This window comes from Xyrauchen texanus, chromosome 8 (genome assembly GCF_025860055.1).
Source record: "Xyrauchen texanus isolate HMW12.3.18 chromosome 8, RBS_HiC_50CHRs, whole genome shotgun sequence".
Taxonomy (NCBI): Eukaryota; Metazoa; Chordata; class Actinopteri; order Cypriniformes; family Catostomidae; genus Xyrauchen; species Xyrauchen texanus.
Genome location: NC_068283.1, coordinates 1,522,916 through 1,544,821, shown reverse-complemented (window position 1 = coordinate 1,544,821; position 21,906 = coordinate 1,522,916). Strand labels below are relative to the sequence as shown.

Here is a 21,906-nt window from a genome sequence, read left to right as displayed (position 1 = left end):
CTGGTTAAACACAACTTAATGGCTGAGGACAGCATCGAACAAAACAAAACAAAAACCAACTCACAATCAAAAACAGCAAACAAACAAACAAACAAACAAACAAACACTGACAGCTGCGTGCTTACAATGGAAGTCTATGGGCAACCTACAGTGACATCTGTAAGTGCATTGGTTTGTTTTTTATAAACTGAGGGATGAGTTGTAATAATTTAATAACAACAACAACAAAACACAACACTACACTAAGGAAAAATAATGTACGGGGCAACCTACAAGGATTTCTGTCAATGCATTTGCCCGAAACAAAATATGTCAACCATAATTTGTCTCATTAAAAGGTGAAATTCTTGATGAGAGAAATGTTGGCTTGCTCTTATATTATTCTTTCTTAAAACAAAAATAACAGTAACATTTTTTGTTCTAAAACATGACTATATTTGTTAATAATGCCATTATTGTCCACCAACACAAGTCATGTGATGCAAACAACACAGTTATTAAAATTACCCTAGAGACCACAACAAAAAGACAAATATTCTTCAGGTCAAATGGAGTAATCCTGAGAAAACGTATTGATAATCTCGACTATTTCTTGAAACTATTTTTCACTATTTTTTAGTTGTGATTTTATTAATAGTAAAAAACTATTTTTCATCTTGAAAAGTAGGTTTGAAAACGCTTAGAACCCCTTATAATCAATGATGCTGTCTACACTGAAGTATCCAGGTGTCCCGTTCCATTCTGCACTGCACGCGCTGGCGCTACTTCTGCCAACAACACAAAAAATTGCTTTAGAATGTTTGTGTCGATGCATCCAGTGAAGACAGCCTCAAGCTGTCGGTGCGGACTGGGTGTTAAGGATTAAGTTGTGTAAACTCTGTATTCATGGCGCAAGTACAGTACTTTAAGAGCGTTTACTTGATGTTGACACCACATGACATATCATTTGTTTGTAAAAAAAATAAATAAATGGTTTTCGAAAAACTTTTAAAACCAACATGGACGCAAAGATTACATATCTACAAACTTTAAAACACTCAGACAATCTTATTTGTCAACTCTTTGAAAATAAAGTTGTAAATAAGCAAGAAAATTCCTTGAAATTAAACTCAGGCCTGGAAACTGTCTGGGTTTATACTGTGGGTGGTCATCAGGAGTCAAAGTTTTGGCAGGCGGTTTGGGATAGCGCTCTTTCATTTCACGTCACTGTCACACTGCCTAGGAAAAGATATCTGGGGGATGTTTGTGGATGGTGAGAAAACACTGTGTAAACAGTACATACACATGTGGATCATTTTGACAACTTCCTCCTGGATCAATCACAGACACACTCCATGTGTATTTTCATTCGTTGCAACTCATGCATTGACTTTTAAAAAGTGCTCTCTCTCCCATTCCCATTGCCTCTGTCTTCCTCTTTTCTCTCGTCTTATTTGTCACTGTGAGGAATCTTAAAAATAACCGCATCGCTTGTGTGCCACACACCTCGTAACCATAGTGATCTCATGCATGTACAGAATGAACCGCGAAGCATAGACACAATGGTAATGGCTTGTGCCATATACAACAGCAGGAAAATGTACACATTCTTGCTCAGGGCTGTTGGGAACTGACTGTTTAAATGTAAAGGAGTGCTCATATGGTGGCCATATTGAAATCATTCTCAAGGGGTTCCCTGTGTACTAGGCCCACTCTGGTTTCAAATCTCTGCGCCTGGGCCCGTTCTGACAGCTCCATTCCATCAGGGTGGTTTAGATTTGGGCTTTTATCAAGGCAATCCCTTGAGCTTATGGCTGTGGGGTGAATAGAAAACTGAAGAGGAACCAGATACACCCAGATGAGCGCTTACAGCTACAGTTTGTCACGCCACTCATTTCCTGAAACGACCAGCTCCTCTGATGTTAAAGTTGCATCACCTAAGATATGTAACACTTATCACTTTTCTGCCAACGACTCAGAAAGTTTGGAAATATTCTCCTTTACCCTTACTCGGCTCACTAACCATAAAATCGGTTGAAAATGTTGGGGGAGTGAGGTCAAATGAAAAGAACTGGGACACATCTGTGAAGTAAACACATTTAGGGGCTGATTTACAAAGATCCCAAATCAAGGGTTCAAATTTGCTTGAGCAATCTATCAAATTGTGCAAATATCCACAAATGCAAATATATAATTGTACCAAATATAACCATATTACTCACTTTCAGCTCTTACTAAATACCATTTTATTTGACTTTTGTTTGAATTAAATAACGCAGGATAGAGATTTTATTATAAATGCCATTGATAATAAGATTATAATGAGGGCTATTTGCTGAATACAATTATATGAAATAATCCCTGCTACAGTATCTAGCATTAAGTTGTAAAAGCAGTTGATCAGTACACCTGTGCATGCCACTCTCCTCTTAAAACGTTTCAGAATGATTGCGGGGCGGATTGTCTGGTTGCCTGGATTCATAATCCACAAAGAAGGAAATACAATATTATTTACACATTAAGATATCACACCACTGATGTACACTAAAATGAAATCTGAATTTCTAGGGGCTGGGCAATAGGACGATGTAATTGGATATCGACGATATCTTACAAATATCCCGATGCTGATTGCGACACTCACTGACAGACGATGATTGAAAATATCGGTAAATGGTAAAACTATGGATCTGGGAAGTTATATATTAAACAATATACTGTAGTTATAATAATATAGTATATATAGTTATATATTAAATAGTAGCCCAGCATGTGAATCTAGCACCCGCCAAGTGCGACGAGGCTGAATTGAGTTCGCGAACTCCTCGTCCAAATGTATTTCATGTGCAAGTCATTTTGCTCATCTACCCACAACAGGCGGGTGACCTGTAAGAGGTCTCGGAGTGACACATGACAAGAAATGCTGTTAGTCACAAAGACACGCTCTTGAAGAAACTTTATAATATTTTATTATATAAGAACAGACAAAAGAACGCTTGTGTTTCGCTGTTTGTTCAGATCTCGTGGAACACACGCATATACAGAGTTTTGAAAACTGTTTTCAAGAATAAAGCCGTCTATGAGAATGCTGCATATGATCTGCGATCATCTCAGGGGGTGCTGCGAGTCTTTATTTCCACGGAGCAGTTTGCAGGTAACACTCATAGTGAACGTAACTCTGCAGGTTCAGTAATATATGTCACTGTATTAAAGAAACAAAGATGAAAATGATTCAATAATAAAACATCTTGAATCTAAAATTGAGTTCTATTTTCTTTTCTTTAGGTGGCATTAACTGTACAAAACACAACACAAACACATTCCATAAGAACACACATTTATTATGATGATTATTATCTTTACATTTATAAATGTCTTTAGTTCTTAATCTGTGGGTTATTAGTCATTTTTCACCTGTTGCTGTTGTGCATTTTGTGTTTACAGATGTCTTTAAGTTTTTGGTGTTTCGATGTAATCAGATATCACTATTTGTTTAAAGACGATTATCAATAAAACATTTTTTATATATTGCCCTGCACTATTTCAAACCACAAATACTGTATCTTTACAATGGTTCAACATAGAAGCGTAAAACTGTCAAGTCGTAATAGTTTTAGCATCTGAAATACACAGTATACTACGTTAGATCACCTCTGACATGTTCACATGTGTGATCAAGTTTGCACGTGTTTTCATACAAGAAACCTTTAGTAAAACAAGGCTTTAGTGTGAATTCACTCTTTTCTTGCACAGTATTTCAACTAAACAAGTTTTCTTTTTATTCCCTAATTACCAGCAATTCAATGTGCAATCTGAACAGGTACAGCACTGCTCCATGCGTTTTAAAATGAAGTCTCTGTCATTCTTTTCAGAGCAAACATGGCTCCTTTCAAAGTACAGCAAATAAGGCTTATTCTAATGTAGACGGCACCTTATTTTCAAAATCCAACACTATTTGCCTGGCACAATTAACGTGGCGCTACTGCGGCCTGCTTTTTTTTTCTAGTGGTCATGGCAGCATCATTTAATTAAATGATAGAGAAGAGCATTAATACCTGGCATACTGTACAGCCAAGTTTGGTCAAGCACACTTTAAGCATTTTAAAGAGCCAATTTAGGTGCCTGGTTTACAGTGCAATGCTAGAATTCGGTCTGTTGCATCCTCCATAACCTAGCACTCAGAAGAACTGACCCACGAGATCGGGAACTGCACCATGCAAATTGCATTCACCACTAATTTGCAGCATTACCTGATTATTGTGGCATTATTCTTGAAGTGAATCGGCTGCTACAATAATGCAGACAAAAACCTAACCCATACAAATTAACACAATTCATTCTTACCGAATACAACATTGGTCATCCACGTACAAACACTTACAAAAGGAGCCAAAATTTCCAAACAATCCTCGCTCATTTAGCGCTGGCAGATGAAATTTAATCCGTGAGACCAAAGTGAGGAGAGTTTTTCAAGACAGCGAGAGTAAATTCCAAAGTAACCCGTATATCTCCATCCTGATGGTGTTAACAGGTGGATTGTTCTGATGGCTATGAGGGCATAAGGGAGAAGATGAATAGAGCCCAACAAGAGTGGTGAATCCAGTGAAAAGCTGCTCTTTCAACAGGGATTCATTACATACAATACCTCATTCCAAAACTGTCCCTCCCCAGGACAAATGCCCCCATGAGACCGAATAAACAACATTCACATTTTACGGTATATGAAAAAGTGAACAGAACCTTTCTGTCTTGGCTAGTGTTTAAATCTTACAGGAAATTTTGATATTATCTGATAGAAAATACACAGACATACCGAGTTACCATGTGCACATGTTGCTGCGGCACAATTAGAGAAAACGCAAGACATGCTGCATCGAGCATGTATGACATGCTGCTGCACAAATAGACACACAAATAACCCCCCGACAAAGCAGATCAATCGCCAAGACTTGTGTACTGCTACTGCTCCTAAGAGCCATGTGCTCCGGGTATATGCCTGATAGGTGTGCCTTGGCCACTGGCCAAATGGCATATTGCTAATGAACTAAATTTCTATGTGTGCCTGGGCCCGCTAGGCTGAAAGACGTGCTTCTATGTGTTATGGCCAAAAGCAGACCTTATCGTGCAAGCCCCAGCAACCAGCTGAGCAAATAGCATTTTAAGAAAATACTCTTGCAGTGCGCTACAGTGAAACAGGCTTATTTGCAAAATTCTGCATTTTAAATGTCAGAGAAAGAGAGAGACGCAAATTGATTGGCTACCCATTTACACGTCAAAGGACCAATCAACGTATATCATGCGAGCCGTTTGGCTTAACCGGTCACATGTGAGCGAGCCAAACAGCTTAACAGATACCATTTCAGAGAACCTATCAGCCTGCACCACAGAGAGTTGCATGGCTGAACTTTTGGTCATTTATTTCTATAATAATTATAAACTTACAAAATATTAGCACCACATTACTTGCATCTGCTAATATTTGTATCTGATGCAAATAAATCTGGTGTAGTCTATAATGAGCGCTTTTGTTTATAAAGGAGGTGTGTTTGTTGAGAGAAGAATGGCAATTAAATAAGCAGTGCTAGCTTGACAACGAATTGTAGGCTATATAAATAAGACGAAGGGATTCGTGATAAAAAAATAAATAACTTGATAATGTTCAGACTAGTAATACAAGCTAATGTTCACACAGATGTCTTGAGGTAAATCAAAAAGCTATCAAATCGAACTGCATCCAGTGATTAAGGATTTAAAGTAAGCTAAAAATCCACAATCTTTGAGCTTCAAACTTAATAACATTTCCAATTGCTAGATTGCCTTGAGGAATCTGCAGCATTCCAGCAAAAGCAAAGACATGAAAAGGGCTGAATCCATAGGAATTCAGGCCAGGAAGCCCTGATTTGTATAGCCATTGCTCAAAAGTTACAGAAGAAGCAAGTACAAAGAACATCTGAGCATCAGAGGCGCTGGCTGTGAGCTGCAGAACAAAGTAAGGTTTATCTCCTAGGAACAAGGCTCACAGGGTTCTCTGTGCTGGATGGAGATTGGGTTCTGGTGGTGGCGCACACACACACACACACACACACACACACACACACACACACACACTCGCCACTGCCAGATAAACTTTTGTTGTTAACAAAGACTGAAATAAATTCACTTTTATCTCTCTTTCTTAACACTAAGCGTCTGACGTTGGAACAATCTAGCACATGATCTTATCATTACTGATATTTTGTTTCTTATTATTTTATTCCACAAGCTTCCCTTCAAAAGGCCAGTTTCTTTCATGAAAAGCCATTCATGGATTTAATGGATTTCTCTTTGCTTTCTCTGAGATCTGTGAGATGCCTTCAAACTCTGGTTGGCAGTTTCAGGAGCGACTGACTGCAGAGGACAGCGTTTCTCTCAGCATCAAAAGAATACGATATTTCAGCTTAAAATCAGGCCGAATCACTATGAATCTGGAAACTTCTAAAAGAAAATTGCTCACCTTTTCCCTCTGAATCATACAAGAAAAGAAGCTGTGACGCAGTTGCGGAGAGATAACATAAATGAAATCATTAGCTGTCTCTAAAGCATTTTGGCTTAGTAAGTAGAAATGCTCAGAAATGTCTCTACTCTCATGATGTTTGACATTTTTTAAGTGTTTAGAAAGGGTTTTTGAGTTGCTTTGAAGTTGCTAGTGTGTTCTAGAGGTTGCTACAACATCGCTATTAGGTTTCAAAGGTGTTTCTAGTGACATTTAAAGGAATATTCCGGGTTCAATTCAAGTTAAGCTTAATCGACAGCATTTGAGGCATAATGTTAATTACCACAAAAAATATATATTTATAATTCGTCCCTTCTTTTTTAAAAAAAAAGCAAAAATCTGTGTTCCAGTGAGGCACTTACAATGGAAGTCAATGGGACCACTATTCGGAGACAGAAATGTGACATTTATAATTTTATAAAAATGACGAATTATATGAGCAGTAAAGTTGTTTAAATTGACATTTTTATGGTCGTCTTAAGGTTGTAGTGTTTACGTAGTTATGTTGTCATGGCAACAAAGGAAATTGGAAATCACAGTGAGTATTTCACATTTACAGATTGACCCCATTGACTTCCATTTTAAGTGCCTCACTGTAACACACATTTGTGCTTTTTTTTAAAGAAAAGGAGGATAAAGTCAAAATACATCTTTGTGATAATCAACATAATGCCACAACTGCTGTCGGTTGAGTTTAACTTGTATTGAACCCAGAACATTCCTTTAACAGGAGAGAAGAGAGTCCACCCAAGGTCTCTAGATATGACAGGCTCCTCCTTTAATGCAAATTTTACCTGTTTACTATCCACAAGTCAGAAAAGTTACAAAAGATATAGAACATCTCTCCTTAAGAAGCCGCATGATCAACAGTGGAGGATTAATTAAGGCCCTTTAACACCAAATGCAAATTTTGCAAGAATTGTTTGCGACAATGAAGTTAATGACTTTTTTTGGAAACGCCCTGACCAAACCATAAAAATAACTAACATTAATATATGAATCCACATTTATATAGAATGGGGATAAACACTGCCCTAGCCCAAATTTCAGCTTTGGATCATGTTTCAAGAGCTGCAGCAGTTACCAAAACCAGAGCAATTGGTGGCGCTAGTGCACAGAAAACTGTTTTCACCGACATTAAATGCTAAAGTAGTTCAAGGAAGTTATCCTGAACCGACAGTGATAATATGCATTTTATTTGTGTCTTGAATGTTTTCTTCTTCATTGACAAAATCAACAACAAACTCACGATACTCGGCTGGCTAGAGAACTTGCTTATCTTTTATACTGTGATTAAATGGTTATTCTGTTAACTTCTCATTCTTGATAGACAGAGGGTTTGTTGCGGCACTTACTATACCGCAGTAAAATCCATCAGCAACACTTACTGTAAATGTGTTATTGTGCAAATGGCGAGTATATGCGATGCTTTCGATGTGATTGGGCCATTTGTCAGCTAATCGTCTCTCTTTCAGTGTGAAAAGGCCTTTATTGACCAAACTCTAGGGTTTGGGTTTTATTCATATCTGCAAGCATGTACAATACCAGAGATGCTTAATTTAGCAAACACCACTAAAAACTCGTGTAATGGACTGAAACGGTGAAACATTGTCTAAATGAGAGGTTTGCGTTTGAGTCAGATGTTTGGCAGATGTTTTTGCTAGGATAGAGCAGCGTTACTCTGTAGGATGAATGTAGCACCTCTGGCCAGAGAGACAGATCAGGGAGTGTTGTACCTCCCTAACTTTCCTCCATACTCTTTCTGCCTGCTCTCTCTCTCACAGGCATACATTTACATGATCTGTGTCTGACATTACCTACCCCTATATGTGTAATCATGACAATGCTATCCTCACATGAGCCGCTGCATACATATTAGCTTGATCACAGCATCTGTTTGTTATGCATCTCGATGACTAACCTGCATCACTGGATGACACGTCTTAATACTTCACACATTTTTATATCAATTTAATTCATTATATTAAAATAACCATTTAACTAACAATATCTGTAAATACAACCCCAATTCCAGAAAAGTTGGGACAGTATGAAAAATTTTAATAAAACAAAATTGAGTGATTTGTAAATTAGATTCACCCACTGCTCTATTGAAATCTCTACAACTATACATTATATGATGTTTTACCTTACGTACATTTCATTGTTTTTTTATGAACAGTAACTTCAGATCAGATGATTGAAACATGCTCCAGAAAAGAACGGACAGTCGAGTGTTTACGACTGTGAATCATCAGCATTTCTTCTAATAACACTTATTAAGCGTTTGGGCACTGAAGACACAAGTTTGTTAAGTTTAGAAAGTGGAATTTTCCCCCATATCATCCATTATGCAGGTCTTTAGCTGCACAATTGTTCGGGGTCTTCGTTGCCATATGGTGTGTTTTATAATGCACCACATATACAAATTCTCAATCGGAGACAGTTCAGGACAATCTAGCACCCACACTCTCTGCTTACACACCCATGCACTTGTAATCCGGGCAGTTTGTGTTTTGAAGATGTCCTGCTGGAAAATGCAGGGATGTCCCTGGAAAGACAGTGCTGGATGGCAGTACATGTTGCTCCAAACTTTTGACATATCTGTCTGCATTAATGGTGCCCTCACAGATATGCCATTTCACGGCTGAACTAAAGCGATGATGACAGCACGATCATGGCAGATCCAGACCCGCTACAGCCAAAGCAGGTCATTTTCCTTCAGGGTGCACTCATGAGACACAACAAGCTGTCAAATACAAGACTGTATCCAGCTTCTTAATCTCCAGCTTCTTATTCAGTAAAAGGATAGCGGTGTTCAAGTTCTTCTTCGCCACTACACAACTCAATCTCTGGAGAGTAAAAACGGAATATTTACTCAACAGTGGCAAATAAAATACATATATAAGTCGCATAGCACGAACTTTGGTTGCAAATATGAGTGATTTACTCTGCATGTAGTGGGCTGAAGCATTCTTTTGTCTTTCCAGTATTGTAGTTTGATTAATATTAACAACAGGTTACACTTTATGAGAAGGTTCTATTTGATAAATTAATGAGTTTTTCTTACTTCATCCTTTTCTCCCCATTGCGCTCTAAGTCCTCGTGGTGGCATAGTGACACCTCAATCTGAGTGGTGGAGGACGAATCTCAATTGCCCCCATGTCTGAGACAGTCCATCTGCACATCTTATCACGTGTGCTGTTGAGCGTGTTGCCGTGGAGATGTAGCGCTCGTGGAGATGTAGATGTAATGTTCACCTCGAACGCACATTAACGAGGGAGGATTAATTTCTTTAGTGCATCCATGCCATGTGTGATTCTAATTAAATTGTTCTTTTTTGTTGTTATTTTTTATTAATAACTGACTACAAAGAATAGAAAGTATAGTAAAAGAGACATTATTTAATGACAAATGGATAGGTCTTTGGACACACAGAACAAGTCAACCATATTTTTACACACTGTGAAATGATCTTGCTGCTGAACCTCTTCGCCGCAATGACTCATACGAATCAAACCAGACAGTGGCTAATAGCAGACATTTGCAGTCACTTAGGTCAAAAATTGGTCACATGTCCAAATGTGTTGTAGAGGGTAACTCAGAGTAAATGATTGATCTTGGGATTTACAAATCAATATTGATACTGTTAAAACAAAAATGCATTGGAAAATTGACGTTTTCCCAGTCCTAATCTTGGTTAATGTCCATTTATAAAATACAATTATTCATTGTAACTTCATAATGCATTAACTTATGTTATTAATATAATATATTAGATATATCATTTTTCAAGTGTGTTGAAATTAACATTGACCACAATTACTAAATGAAAGTATATAAAATTATTGTTGATTGTCAAATCATGTTAACTAATGTAGTTCATTAATGTTGGCAAATTATTGTAAAATGCCGTTAACAACATAATAGACAGTCACAGGTTTATTAAGCTTCATTTACATGGCAAGATCTGATGCACAGACCCGATATCTTGACATGTTGGATTTTTTTTTTGTCCTTAAACAGCTGGTAGGAAGTAGGGTTGTGCCGTGATGGCTGACCAACATCACGATGTAGAGCAACCATCGTGATGCCACGCCCCCTTTTGCGAGTCTTGCTATTGTGACTCACTAATCCTAGTCTCTTCTATAGTTAACCTAAAAACTTTGCAGGGATTGCTCTGTAAATTAAATTGAGAATATAACTAATGCATATATGCTATTTTAAATACTGTACTATATGCCAGAGACTTGACGTGTTAGTCTGTAAAAATACCGTGTCAGGCAGGCTGCACAAATATTGATCTTGACATTGTTAGCTTCTTGTCTTTTTTTTACATGTCTTACACTGTACATTTAGATTAAAATATTTTATGTTGTAGGCTACAAGAAAATAGCCTTTATTAATGAATTATTAGTAGTTGTAGTGTCTCAGAAAATCTTGCTCATTGTCACATAGCTCTTGTATACACTGAAGCGGCAGTTTAAGATAAACCCAGACCAGCGAACGTCAAATAACTTTTGTCTGGTTAATACTTTTAAAGAAAAATTTCCTTGGCCATAAATCCATAATGTCAAATCAAATGAAAGAAACAAGGTGAATATGAATAACACACATTTCTTAAAACATAAAAGAACAACAAATAAAGAACAAGAAAACGGGAACAACACTCAAGGCTACACTCAAGGCTACAAAATAAATTATGTTATTGAAATATTGTAAAGTGGTCATATAAACTACACAAATGAACGTTTAAAAAATAATATGCAAAATCGAATAGCTCCGCAACGGATGGTGAAAAATGCGTAAAGAAGTCTAATATCTTTCACCATAGACCATGTTTAAATTTCGATGTTTCTGGCCAGAAATACCAACATATTCACTTTATCTGGTTTTAATAAGCTGCGGATTTGAGTAACTACACTACCCGCTGTGCTGAAGACCGCTCTGATGGAGTACTGGTAGCACATATGCACAGATATTTCCGTGCTAATCTTGCCATGAACGGAAACCTTTTGTCGTTCGTTTTCCACCAAGTCAGCGGGTCCTCTTCCCCATCAATGGCCATTTCCTGCAGGTACATGGTCATTTCTGCCTCGACCTTTTGCTCATCAGTGAGTAAAATAACTGAAATTATAGTTTTTAAGTGGAAAATAGTATTTATGTAAAGAGATATATTAAAATAAAAAGTGCACAACTCTTCTTAAGTGAAAGCTAAAAAAAAAATGCTTCACGTGTCGTGCAACCTACTGATAAAGCGCCGACGAGTCATTAGTTGGGTTAGTAAAATAACGAAATTATAATTTTAAATATAATTTTTGAAAATTATATGAAATTATATAATCCATACGCCCACCGCCCCGCCCCACCCCACCGACGATATCATCGTCCATCGCGATGTTTTACTGTCAACATCGTCAACTGCCAATTTAGGGGACATCGACCAACCCTGGTAGGAAGTTTGATTTGTGTAACAATTTGAGTCGATGCTCTGTACTATCAGTACTGTAGAAGGACTGCTATTGTTAGATCTTTTTAATTTTAGGATTAGCCTTGCATCGAACTACCAGTATATTTGACAATTGAATACCTATGTATTTCTGCTGAGAATAAAGCTGAACGCATCGTTTTTTTTACCAGTTTTACTGTCGCTGTAGTCTAGTCTCCAGCTCATAGCTGATTGACCCTTGTTAGTGAACATTCTGAGAAAAGTGAAGCTGGATCCTCTACAGATGGGATTTATGTGCAGTCATGTACTCACATATGGTTTCAAAATGGAGTCTCAGGATTTATGAAGGGGCCAAATGGTATGCTAATGTGCAGCAGATGTGCAGCGGTGCATGTGTTTAATGAAAACTAATTGCTTTGATGGGCCTAATCAGGATTACTCTCTGATCAATACCACCTTTAGTCAGTTCCCGCTTAACCTGGGCTGGATTACAGCAGCTTTCCACGGCTCATTTCTGTTGCGGGAATCCAGAGCTTTAAAAATAAAAAGGATGCAAGACTTCCACTGTAGACACCAGAGTCTGTTTGCTCTATACAGACAGAGCAGAGCAAATAGGGGCTAATGTAAAAAGTGTGTAAAATGTTTTGCTTTGCCCCCTTGTTCTTAGCTAGAGAAGCACATTTTACGATCTCATTGTTGTCAGGTTTTACTGCTGATTAGAAATATGTTAACTGATCATAATGTTGACCAAACGTTTTGGAGATTTTGGTCTTTCCCCATTCAATAAGAGCTGTAAGTTCATGCCGCTTGTTTCGATAGAAAACAGCTGCCCTGGAGCGCTCCCAAGATGTTCGCCAAGTGCACTGACTTGCCTTAAAATGGATTTTGGACGCTGACCGGCCGCTTAGATGGCAGCTGCAATAAGCCCCAGACCTTTTACCTTTTAGTGTAAAGTCTGGTTCTGCGAGATTACTGAGTCACCATCACACCATGTCAATAATGCAGGTGTAAATGTGTGAGTCATGTGACCTGAACTGCAACCTTGTTTTGACATTCTTCATTGACATGTTAGTCAGGAGTCTCACCCACCTTCTCCTGGGCCAGCTCTCTCTCAGTCTTGTGGCTTCTGTCCAGGTCCTGCCGCACCTGATCCATCTCGACTCGCAGACGGTCCAGAGCTACTTGCTGGTCTTGAGTGGCCTTTTGCCGCTCCTCCTCACGCAGCAGACTCAACTCCATCAGCTGCTGCTTCCTCTGACTGTGAGCCGCCAACAGCTCCTTCCTCAGTGCGTGTACCTGCTCCTCTAGATCTGAGATTGTCTGGAGAGAAACACAAATGGAGACATTAGCTAATTCACTGAGGTCAACTCACAGACAGAGGAAGGACTTTTCTGGGTTTTGTAAAAGATACCCAAGCGGTCAAAGTTTGGCTGGTTAGCATAGTCCAGTCAGCAACGTCTGGTAGATGTTGTTTATCCTCCTGAGACCCGAGAGTGATTACTGTGTCTATTTTCCATGTCCCTCTTTGTTTTGTAGTAGCACCTAATAAACAAGCCAAAAGAAATAAAAGAAAAAATATCTACAGCAAATAGTTTCCCTAAAAATGGATGCCCATATATGTGGACAGCAGGACTACTTTTTCGAGAAGGGTTGGTTATTCGTGTTTTTGAGACATTGTAGGCATGTCTGATTTTCTGTAAAGCTGCTTTGGAACAATGTTTACTGGGAAAAGCAGAAATAAAAATGAATTCACTTGATTTGACTTTTTTGTTACAATGTTGTTTTCTACTCTGGTAACAAAATGTCAATGTTGTATCTTTGCACTGTCAAACAAACAAGTGACAGTCAGTGTTGAAGCATTTTACCAATCAGATATTAGCATAATTAATTCAGATTGAAAGTAATGCCCAGCATCATCCAATCACTGCCATCCATGTTCAAATCAAATGATCTATTATAAATGTTGAATCTATGTACTGATGATCATTGTCTCATGTGTGTCAAACATGTTGAGTGATCCAAACATCATCTGCAGCCTGAAACTGAACTTCTGATCTGATTTTAGGAGTGAACACACTTAACTGCATAGAGAGCTATAGGATGCTCCCTGTTTAGTGCATGACTTAACCTCCAGTGTGCTGTCTGTCTGCACTGGTCTCAGAACAATTATAGAGAGCTATAGGATCCTCCCTTGCTCCCTATTTAGTGCATGACTTAACCTCCAGTGTGCTGTCTGTCTGCACTGGTCTCAGAGCAGTTATAGAGAGCTATAGGATGCTCCCTTGCTCCCTATTTAGTGCATGACTTAACCTCCAGTGTGCTGTCTGTCTGCACTGGTCTCAGAGCAGTTATAGAGAGCTATAGGATGCTCCCTTGCTCCCTATTTAGTGCATGACTTAACCTCCAGTGTGCTGTCTGTCTGCACTGGTCTCAAAAACTCCATATAAAGCCTCTAAAAGCAACATTATTCAGCTTTTGGTTACAGTGTGGCATTTCACGATAAAATGCTCAAATTTGAAGAAAGGCATGTCGGATGAAACTAAAATCTTTAGTCTTTTGACTCTTCTGAACTGAGATCAGAATGTTTAAGTGAATTTAAATTATGTATAGTAAAGTTAAAATGTAACATCCACATATGTGTACGTGAGGTCGCACAAGGATATATTTGGGCTGTCGATTTAACATAAATTTGGTGTGATAAATTATATAGAATATAATGTGTTAAACAAATTAACACAAATAATCATGTCCCCTGACTGTAATAAGGAATGTTCCTACCATTGGAGCATTTCAAGCTTGAAGTACCACCTGTTTTCAGCAGGGGGCAGTAAGTGAAACTCCAGCTGTATTGCCAATGCGCAGCTGTACAGAGAACAAACCACACTCGGGCTTGTTTGACACTAGCGACGGCTAGTTCTTTCGTTCAGTGGAATGGAGCACAATTCCGAATGCAGGGATCTGGAGACATGTTTTTCTAAGTTTCAAACTACATTTAACTTGACAGAGCAATCTAAAAATGCTGTTTATGACGTGATGCAAGCAAAGTGCTCTACAACTGTCCGTCTGATGCAGGTGTAAGCTGAAGCGTCCTTAGAAAAGCCCTTATAATAAATGGATCTGTGACAGATTTTGATTCAATTTCAACAGGCTTTTGTTCAATTATATGGTAATAAAAATCTTGGATTCTGAAATACTTTTTTGTCTCATCAATTCTTTACTCGTCTGCCACAAAAATGTAATGCAATTAAATTTTCGGAATTATTATTTTTATCATTTATAATATCTTTAATAAATATCAAATAATTATTTAAACAACTATTTATAAATATATGATAATTATTATATACAATATAATATTGCATTTTTGTTATCTGAAGGGCTTTCTCAATTAATTAATCACCATTGAATGCAATTAACTGGATTAAAAATGTTAATAAAAAAAGTGTGACTGACATGGTCATATCATTTTTGTCAGCAGCCTTTCTCAGCTCAGGATTGTCACTAATGAATGTTGTGTAATCAGTTACATGACATTAAGTCACTTGACATTCACAGTTCATGTTGGCTCACCCTGCCCAGACCTCAGTGGCCATGAGCAAAGATGGCATATTTTAAGTGGTATACTATAAATATTTCCATGACTTTTCCAGACCTGGCAAACACAATTTAAAAATTCTCTAATATTACCAGGTTTTCCATAACTATGGTAACCCCTATTCTTCTGGGGTGTCATGTGCCAGCAGAGCAACTGTCATTGAGATAAATGGGAATGCTAACATATAGAGAACTCCAGGTCTCCTTCCAGACATCCTTGGTTCCAACCATCCTAAACCGAATGGACAATGTGTTTATGGGATACAGAATCGGGGCGGGGGAATTCCATACTTGGACTGCAAAATAGAAATAAACAGGAAGTGACAAAAAAGGGTGAAAGAGAAACTCAGGAGAGAGGGAAAATGAAAGAGCAAACAAACCAAGCAGGGCGAGTGCAGTATTAGTGCCCGTTCACGTCAGGAAAAGGAAACAGAAGCACCGCCTCTGATCTCTGAACCACAAGAGCTCAACATCAAAGATCAGCATTCCACAAAGATTTCATGAGTAAAATTAGCACAAATCAAAGGTCAGTTACCCATGGGGATGACGTACCGCTGCCATTACTCATTTCAGGAAGATAAAAAATACCAAGAGCGCTTACACAGGAGCTGTTGCACTAATGTGAAGGCAGGACAAAAGAAATCCTAAACAGAGTTTCAACCTTCGATAAACATGTCGGTGACCTCATTCAGAGTCTGTCCAACAAACTGACCAATGGTTTGAACCCTTCACTGTTGGCTTTGAGATGAGCATGTTGACCCTCAGGGCTACATTACATAGATGCTAATGGCCGAAAGAGAAAAACACTAATGGAGTGTTCGAGCAACCATGAAATTAGAGAGGGTAAATACATTGTAAAGACATTAAAGAACAGGGGGGTCAAACTCAAACTATTTTTGATTTGAATGTTTCATGTTTACACTTTTTGTTGAAATGACTTTATAAATGCAGTGCAGAGATTTCATAAAGTCCAGATCATAGTGGTCTGCATCCTCCACTATATCGTGCTCAAATTCCACCCACAAGATTGGAAGTCCGGCGAGTGAACAGCATTCAGCACAGATTTCGTTCCTGTGTTTGCTCCATTGTTTTATCTGCAGAATTCCTTCAGTGAATTGGCCGCTAAACCAGCTTGTGTAAATAAATAGTGCTTTCACCAGTAGCAATTATTCTTGTTGAATTCACACCAGTGTTTAAAATGACTTTCAAGCATTGGCTTGACACTAGTAGAGGTTTAAATACACATTACATTAACAATTAACAGCACAACTGAAGCTAACAGCCATATTCACACAAGTATACCCCAAGTGCCCATTCTAATAAGGTGACATCTTGATATCAGATCATCTGTGCTTCCAGTGCCTTTAACCCTCGTGCAGGCTCTGTGATGGCATGTGGTAGAGTCTGGTCTCTTCTCCTCACGCTTCCAAACATCCCTAAGGGAAGACTGCTAATGTATCACATGGATGCCTGCCGGAAAAGTGTCTGAAGTTGTTTTGTGGGCACTTGGGGGAATAGCAGGGAACTTCAAAGCCATGCCACAAAAACACCCAGATGCCAAGGCTTGCGCGGGTCCAATGCAGTCAGAGCGCCACAGCACCAGCCTATGTGCTGCAGAAATGGCACAAAGCTATTACATGTCAGCTCGAAGGAGCCTTTAATCTATAATTACCTCTCAAACTGGACTATGGGAAGAATTTTCAAATGCATCTTTGATGGGCTTAGACGTGCTGAAATGAAAAAAAAAGAAATGAAAAAAAGAAAAGCTGACTGAGAAACTAGCACAAAAAACTAAAGGCAATAACCATTGCATCATGTCTACACTCACACAGTCAGTGTTTGGGATTGACAACCGTATTTCCTTACAGGTGTGAGTCTTGAAATGTCCCGTTCATACAACAGCTTACAGTAGTGGCTCGAATACGGTCTGTATGAACAAACAACCAAAGTCACAACTGTATTCTAACAGCTGTATCCATAGTGACGGTGACTAAAAGATGGCGACGTCCGTTTCTTCCACTTCGGGCACAGACAGCACTGTGGACATCTAGAAGGTAAAGTCTCGATAAAACATTTTTTATATTTCTGTATTGACAATGTCCAACAGTGTATGTTTATGCATCAAAAGAGATATATGTCATTTTTATTTTTAGTTTTGTTCTGAAAGTCACAAATATTCCCAGCACAGTGTCGTGTTGAGATTTGAGAATCTCCAATTCTGTATTGTTTTCAATGGAAATGACATTTTTACATTTTGAAATAAATTGACAGACTCTTGCTAAAGCCAATTTCATAGCTAACATTTATTTATACTTTGTGTAATTTGGCAAAATTACATTGTGATTGAAATAACGGCCAATAAAAAAATATTCCGCTCAAGTGATTTTTACTGTAAATTCTTTGTTTTACAACCATCACTTTTCTCATATTTCATATCAAGCATGCTCTTCACTGGCACTTTTGTTCACTTGATTTAAAACAACACTAGCTTATGAAAAATAGATATTGGGGCAAATGTGTTTGGAAAAATGTATAGAAATAATTTGGAAACATTTATAGAAATAATTTTCACACAATAAATATTAAATTGGTTTGTGTTAATTTCATTCTTTGTTTAAATTATCCTAGTTTTAAACAGTTAGCAAATTGATTTTTTAGAATGGATATTCTGAGTTAAATTTTGAAAGTATGGGAATTGGACAAGGCCAAAACTATACTGACTCTAAATTTAATAATATCTGGTCCTAAATGTAATAAAGGCAATAAATGTAATAACGGCAAAATACAAAATGGTCTTGTTTAGAACCATAGTTAGAAGGCCATTTGGTATTTTGCCATTATTAAATTTAGGACCAATAATTATTACAATTAGTTCCTTTGTTACATTAAGGACAAATATTATTACATTTAGGGCCATTGTTACATTAAGGACCAAATATTATTACATTTAGGGCCTTTATTACATTAAGGACCAAATATTATTACATTTAGGGCCATTGTTACATTAAGGACCAAATATTATTACATTTAGGGCCTTTGTTACATTAAGGACCAAATATTATTACATTTAGGGCCTTTGTTACATTAAGGACAAATATTATTACATTTAGGGCCTTTGTTACATTAAGGACCAAATATTATTACATTTAGGGCCATTGTTACATTAAGGACCAAATATTATTACATTTAGGGCCTTTGTTACATTAAGGACCAAATATTATTACATTTAGGGCCTTTGTTACATTAAGGACAAATATTATTACATTTAGGGCCTTTGTTACATTAAGGACCAAATATTATTACATTTAGGGCCTTTGTTACATTAAGGACCAAATATTATTACATTTAGGGCCTTTGTTACATTAAGGACCAAATATTATTACATTTAGGGCCTTTGTTACATTAAGGACAAATATTATTACATTTAGGGCCTTTGTTACATTAAGGACCAAATATTATTACATTTAGGGCCTTTGTTACATTAAGGACCAAATATTATTACATTTAGGGCCTTTGTTACATTAAGGACAAATATTATTACATTTAGGGCCTTTATTACATTAAGGACAAATATTATTACATTTAGGGCCTTTGTTACATTAAGGACCAAATATTATTACATTTAGGGCCATTGTTACATTAAGGACCAAATATTATTACATTTAGGGCCTTTGTTACATTAAGGACCAAATATTATTACATTTAGGGCCTTTGTTACATTAAGGACAAATATTATTACATTTAGGGCCTTTGTTACATTAAGGACCAAATATTATTACATTTAGGGCCTTTGTTACATTAAGGACCAAATATTATTACATTTAGGGCCTTTGTTACATTAAGGACAAATATTATTACATTTAGGGCCTTTATTACATTAAGGACAAATATTATTACATTTAGGGCCTTTGTTACATTAAGGACAAATATTATTACATTTAGGGCCTTTGTTACATTAAGGACCAAATATTATTACATTTAGGGCCTTTGTTACATTAAGGACAAATATTATTACATATAGGGCCTTTATTACATTAAGGACAAATATTATTACATTTAGGGCCTTTGTTACATTAAGGACAAATATTATTACATTTAGGGCCTTTGTTACATTAAGGACCAAATATTATTACATATAGGGCCTTTGTTACATTAAGGACCAAATATTATTACATATAGGGCCTTTATTACATTAAGGACAAATATTATTACATTTAGGGCCTTTATTACATTAAGGACAAATATTATTACATATAGGGCCTTTATTACATTAAGGACAAATATTATTACATTTAGGGCCTTTGTTACATTAAGGACAAATATTATTACATATAGGGCCTTTATTACATTAAGGACAAATATTATTACATTTAGGGCCTTTATTACATTAAGGACAAATATTATTACATTTAGGGCCTTTATTACATTAAGGACAAATATTATTACATTTAGGGCCTTTGTTACATTAAGGACAAATATTATTACATTTAGGGCCTTTATTACATTAAGGACAAATATTATTACATTTAGGGCCTTTGTTACATTAAGGACAAATATTATTACATTTAGGGCCTTTGTTACATTAAGGACAAATATTATTACATTTAGGGCCTTTATTACATTAAGGACAAATATTATTACATTTAAGACATCTCTACATTTAGGATTACTATTTACACTTTAATCACATTTACATATCACGTTTAGAACCAATAGTTATTACACTGGCCATTTCATTTAGGGCCTCTATTATATATATATATATATATATATATATATATATATATATATATATTCCTATATACCAGTTATTTGTTCCTTTAAAAACCATATTTAGCTGAAGTGTGAACGTGCCGTCTGTGAAACTGAGATCTAGTTGAAGACTGCTGTTTGTGTGAGCCCCCACTCCAATCATTATGCTTTACTGGAAAAATATATTCACAGTACGGTGAACTGGCATACACAAACTCACACACACATTGAGACAGCCAGTGCTACAGTGTTTCCTCTACATTCCTTAAAGTGGTGGACCACCACAGTAAGAAAATTACCACTGTCACACCACATATGTAAAATGAGAAATTGAACATTACAAAAAAAACACAAATACAAACAAGCACAAGGTCCAGTGCTTAGAAGCAGCCCTTTAATTATGATGAAGAAACACCGGCACTACAACCAAAACTAACATCAACAGAGATGTAAGTGGAAAGAATACCAGATATTACCCTCTGCCACCACAGCCACAGAACAATTACAAAGGAAATATGTAACAATAAACAGCAAAGCAACAGAATTCCCTGCATTCACAGTTCCACTGCAAGATGGTAACCGCTTTTAGCTTTATAAACCAACATGTAGGCTACAGCATGTGCATCAGTGCAGAACACCGTGTTTGACTGAGACACAAACCACTGAGCAATACACTAAACTGTGAAGAAAACAAAGCCATAGTAAAAACAGCAGCAGCACATAATAACACTGTTATTATAACAGCAGAACAATAATAAATATGTACATATTGTTACATATACAAACCTTTAGAATTTTTTCTAAAAGAAGTCCTTAATGAGGCTGTCATTTTCAATGGACATCAGAGCCTGGGAAGATATATCGGCCTGGGATTTTACATGGCAACTTTTTTACATGGTTCTCCCAATGGCCAGTCCGCCCCTGATCAGCCCACCAGGAAAATGCCCGGTATACCGGATTACCAGTCCAACCCTGCCCATCGTGGATCTCAGTCATAAATAGCCGGAGTGCTATATCAACATTTGGAAACACTGATTGTAGTTTCCTTGCTCTTATAAATTGCAGCAGTGACCTTGCTGAGGTGTCCTCATTTTCTTTGATAAATTGTCCAATTTGGTCCACAAAATCCTCCTCTAGATCACCTGCATATTTCATCTGCAGATTAGCTGCTCCTGTGCGAAGATCTTGAAGTATCCAGTCAATTTAGGGATTTGTTTTTTCAGTATGTCTTGGTCACATTGTTCCTTTAGCCTTTGTATTTTCCGCTTTTGTGCTTCTCTATCGTACTTTCTTTCGGACATTTTGCAGCTATGCCATCTAGCAATAACAGTGACGTAAATGATTGCGTGATTTGACCAGCAGCTGATTGGACAGATGTGACCCAAGTCAGATTTATCCAATCACCTGCTTATTTTTATTTTGTAATGTTTCTTATAGGCCAATGAGGTTTTTTTGTTCGCGCTGAAGTAAATTTAAAATAAAAAAAATAGTCTGGCCAATCCGGGGCCCCTGAACACGTGCGTTAATCCGTGCCTGACTGAAGCCCATCTTAGAAAACAGGAAGGACACAGTTACGATGGCGGAAGGGCTAGAGTGGGGT

General features: G+C 37.3%; 1 protein-coding gene across 4 annotated transcripts in view; it reads right to left on the bottom strand.

Annotated features, from left to right (window-relative positions):
- LOC127647467 (centrosomal protein of 112 kDa-like) overlaps positions 1–21,906 on the bottom strand; it is a 308,426-nt gene that overhangs the window by 69,375 nt on the left and 217,145 nt on the right. For all 4 annotated transcript variants that reach the window (XM_052131726.1, XM_052131727.1, XM_052131728.1 and 1 more), the window contains exon 21: positions 13,050–13,280. In XM_052131726.1, the coding sequence (XP_051987686.1) occupies positions 13,050–13,280 (231 nt within the window). The remainder of the gene's footprint in view (positions 1–13,049; positions 13,281–21,906) is intronic.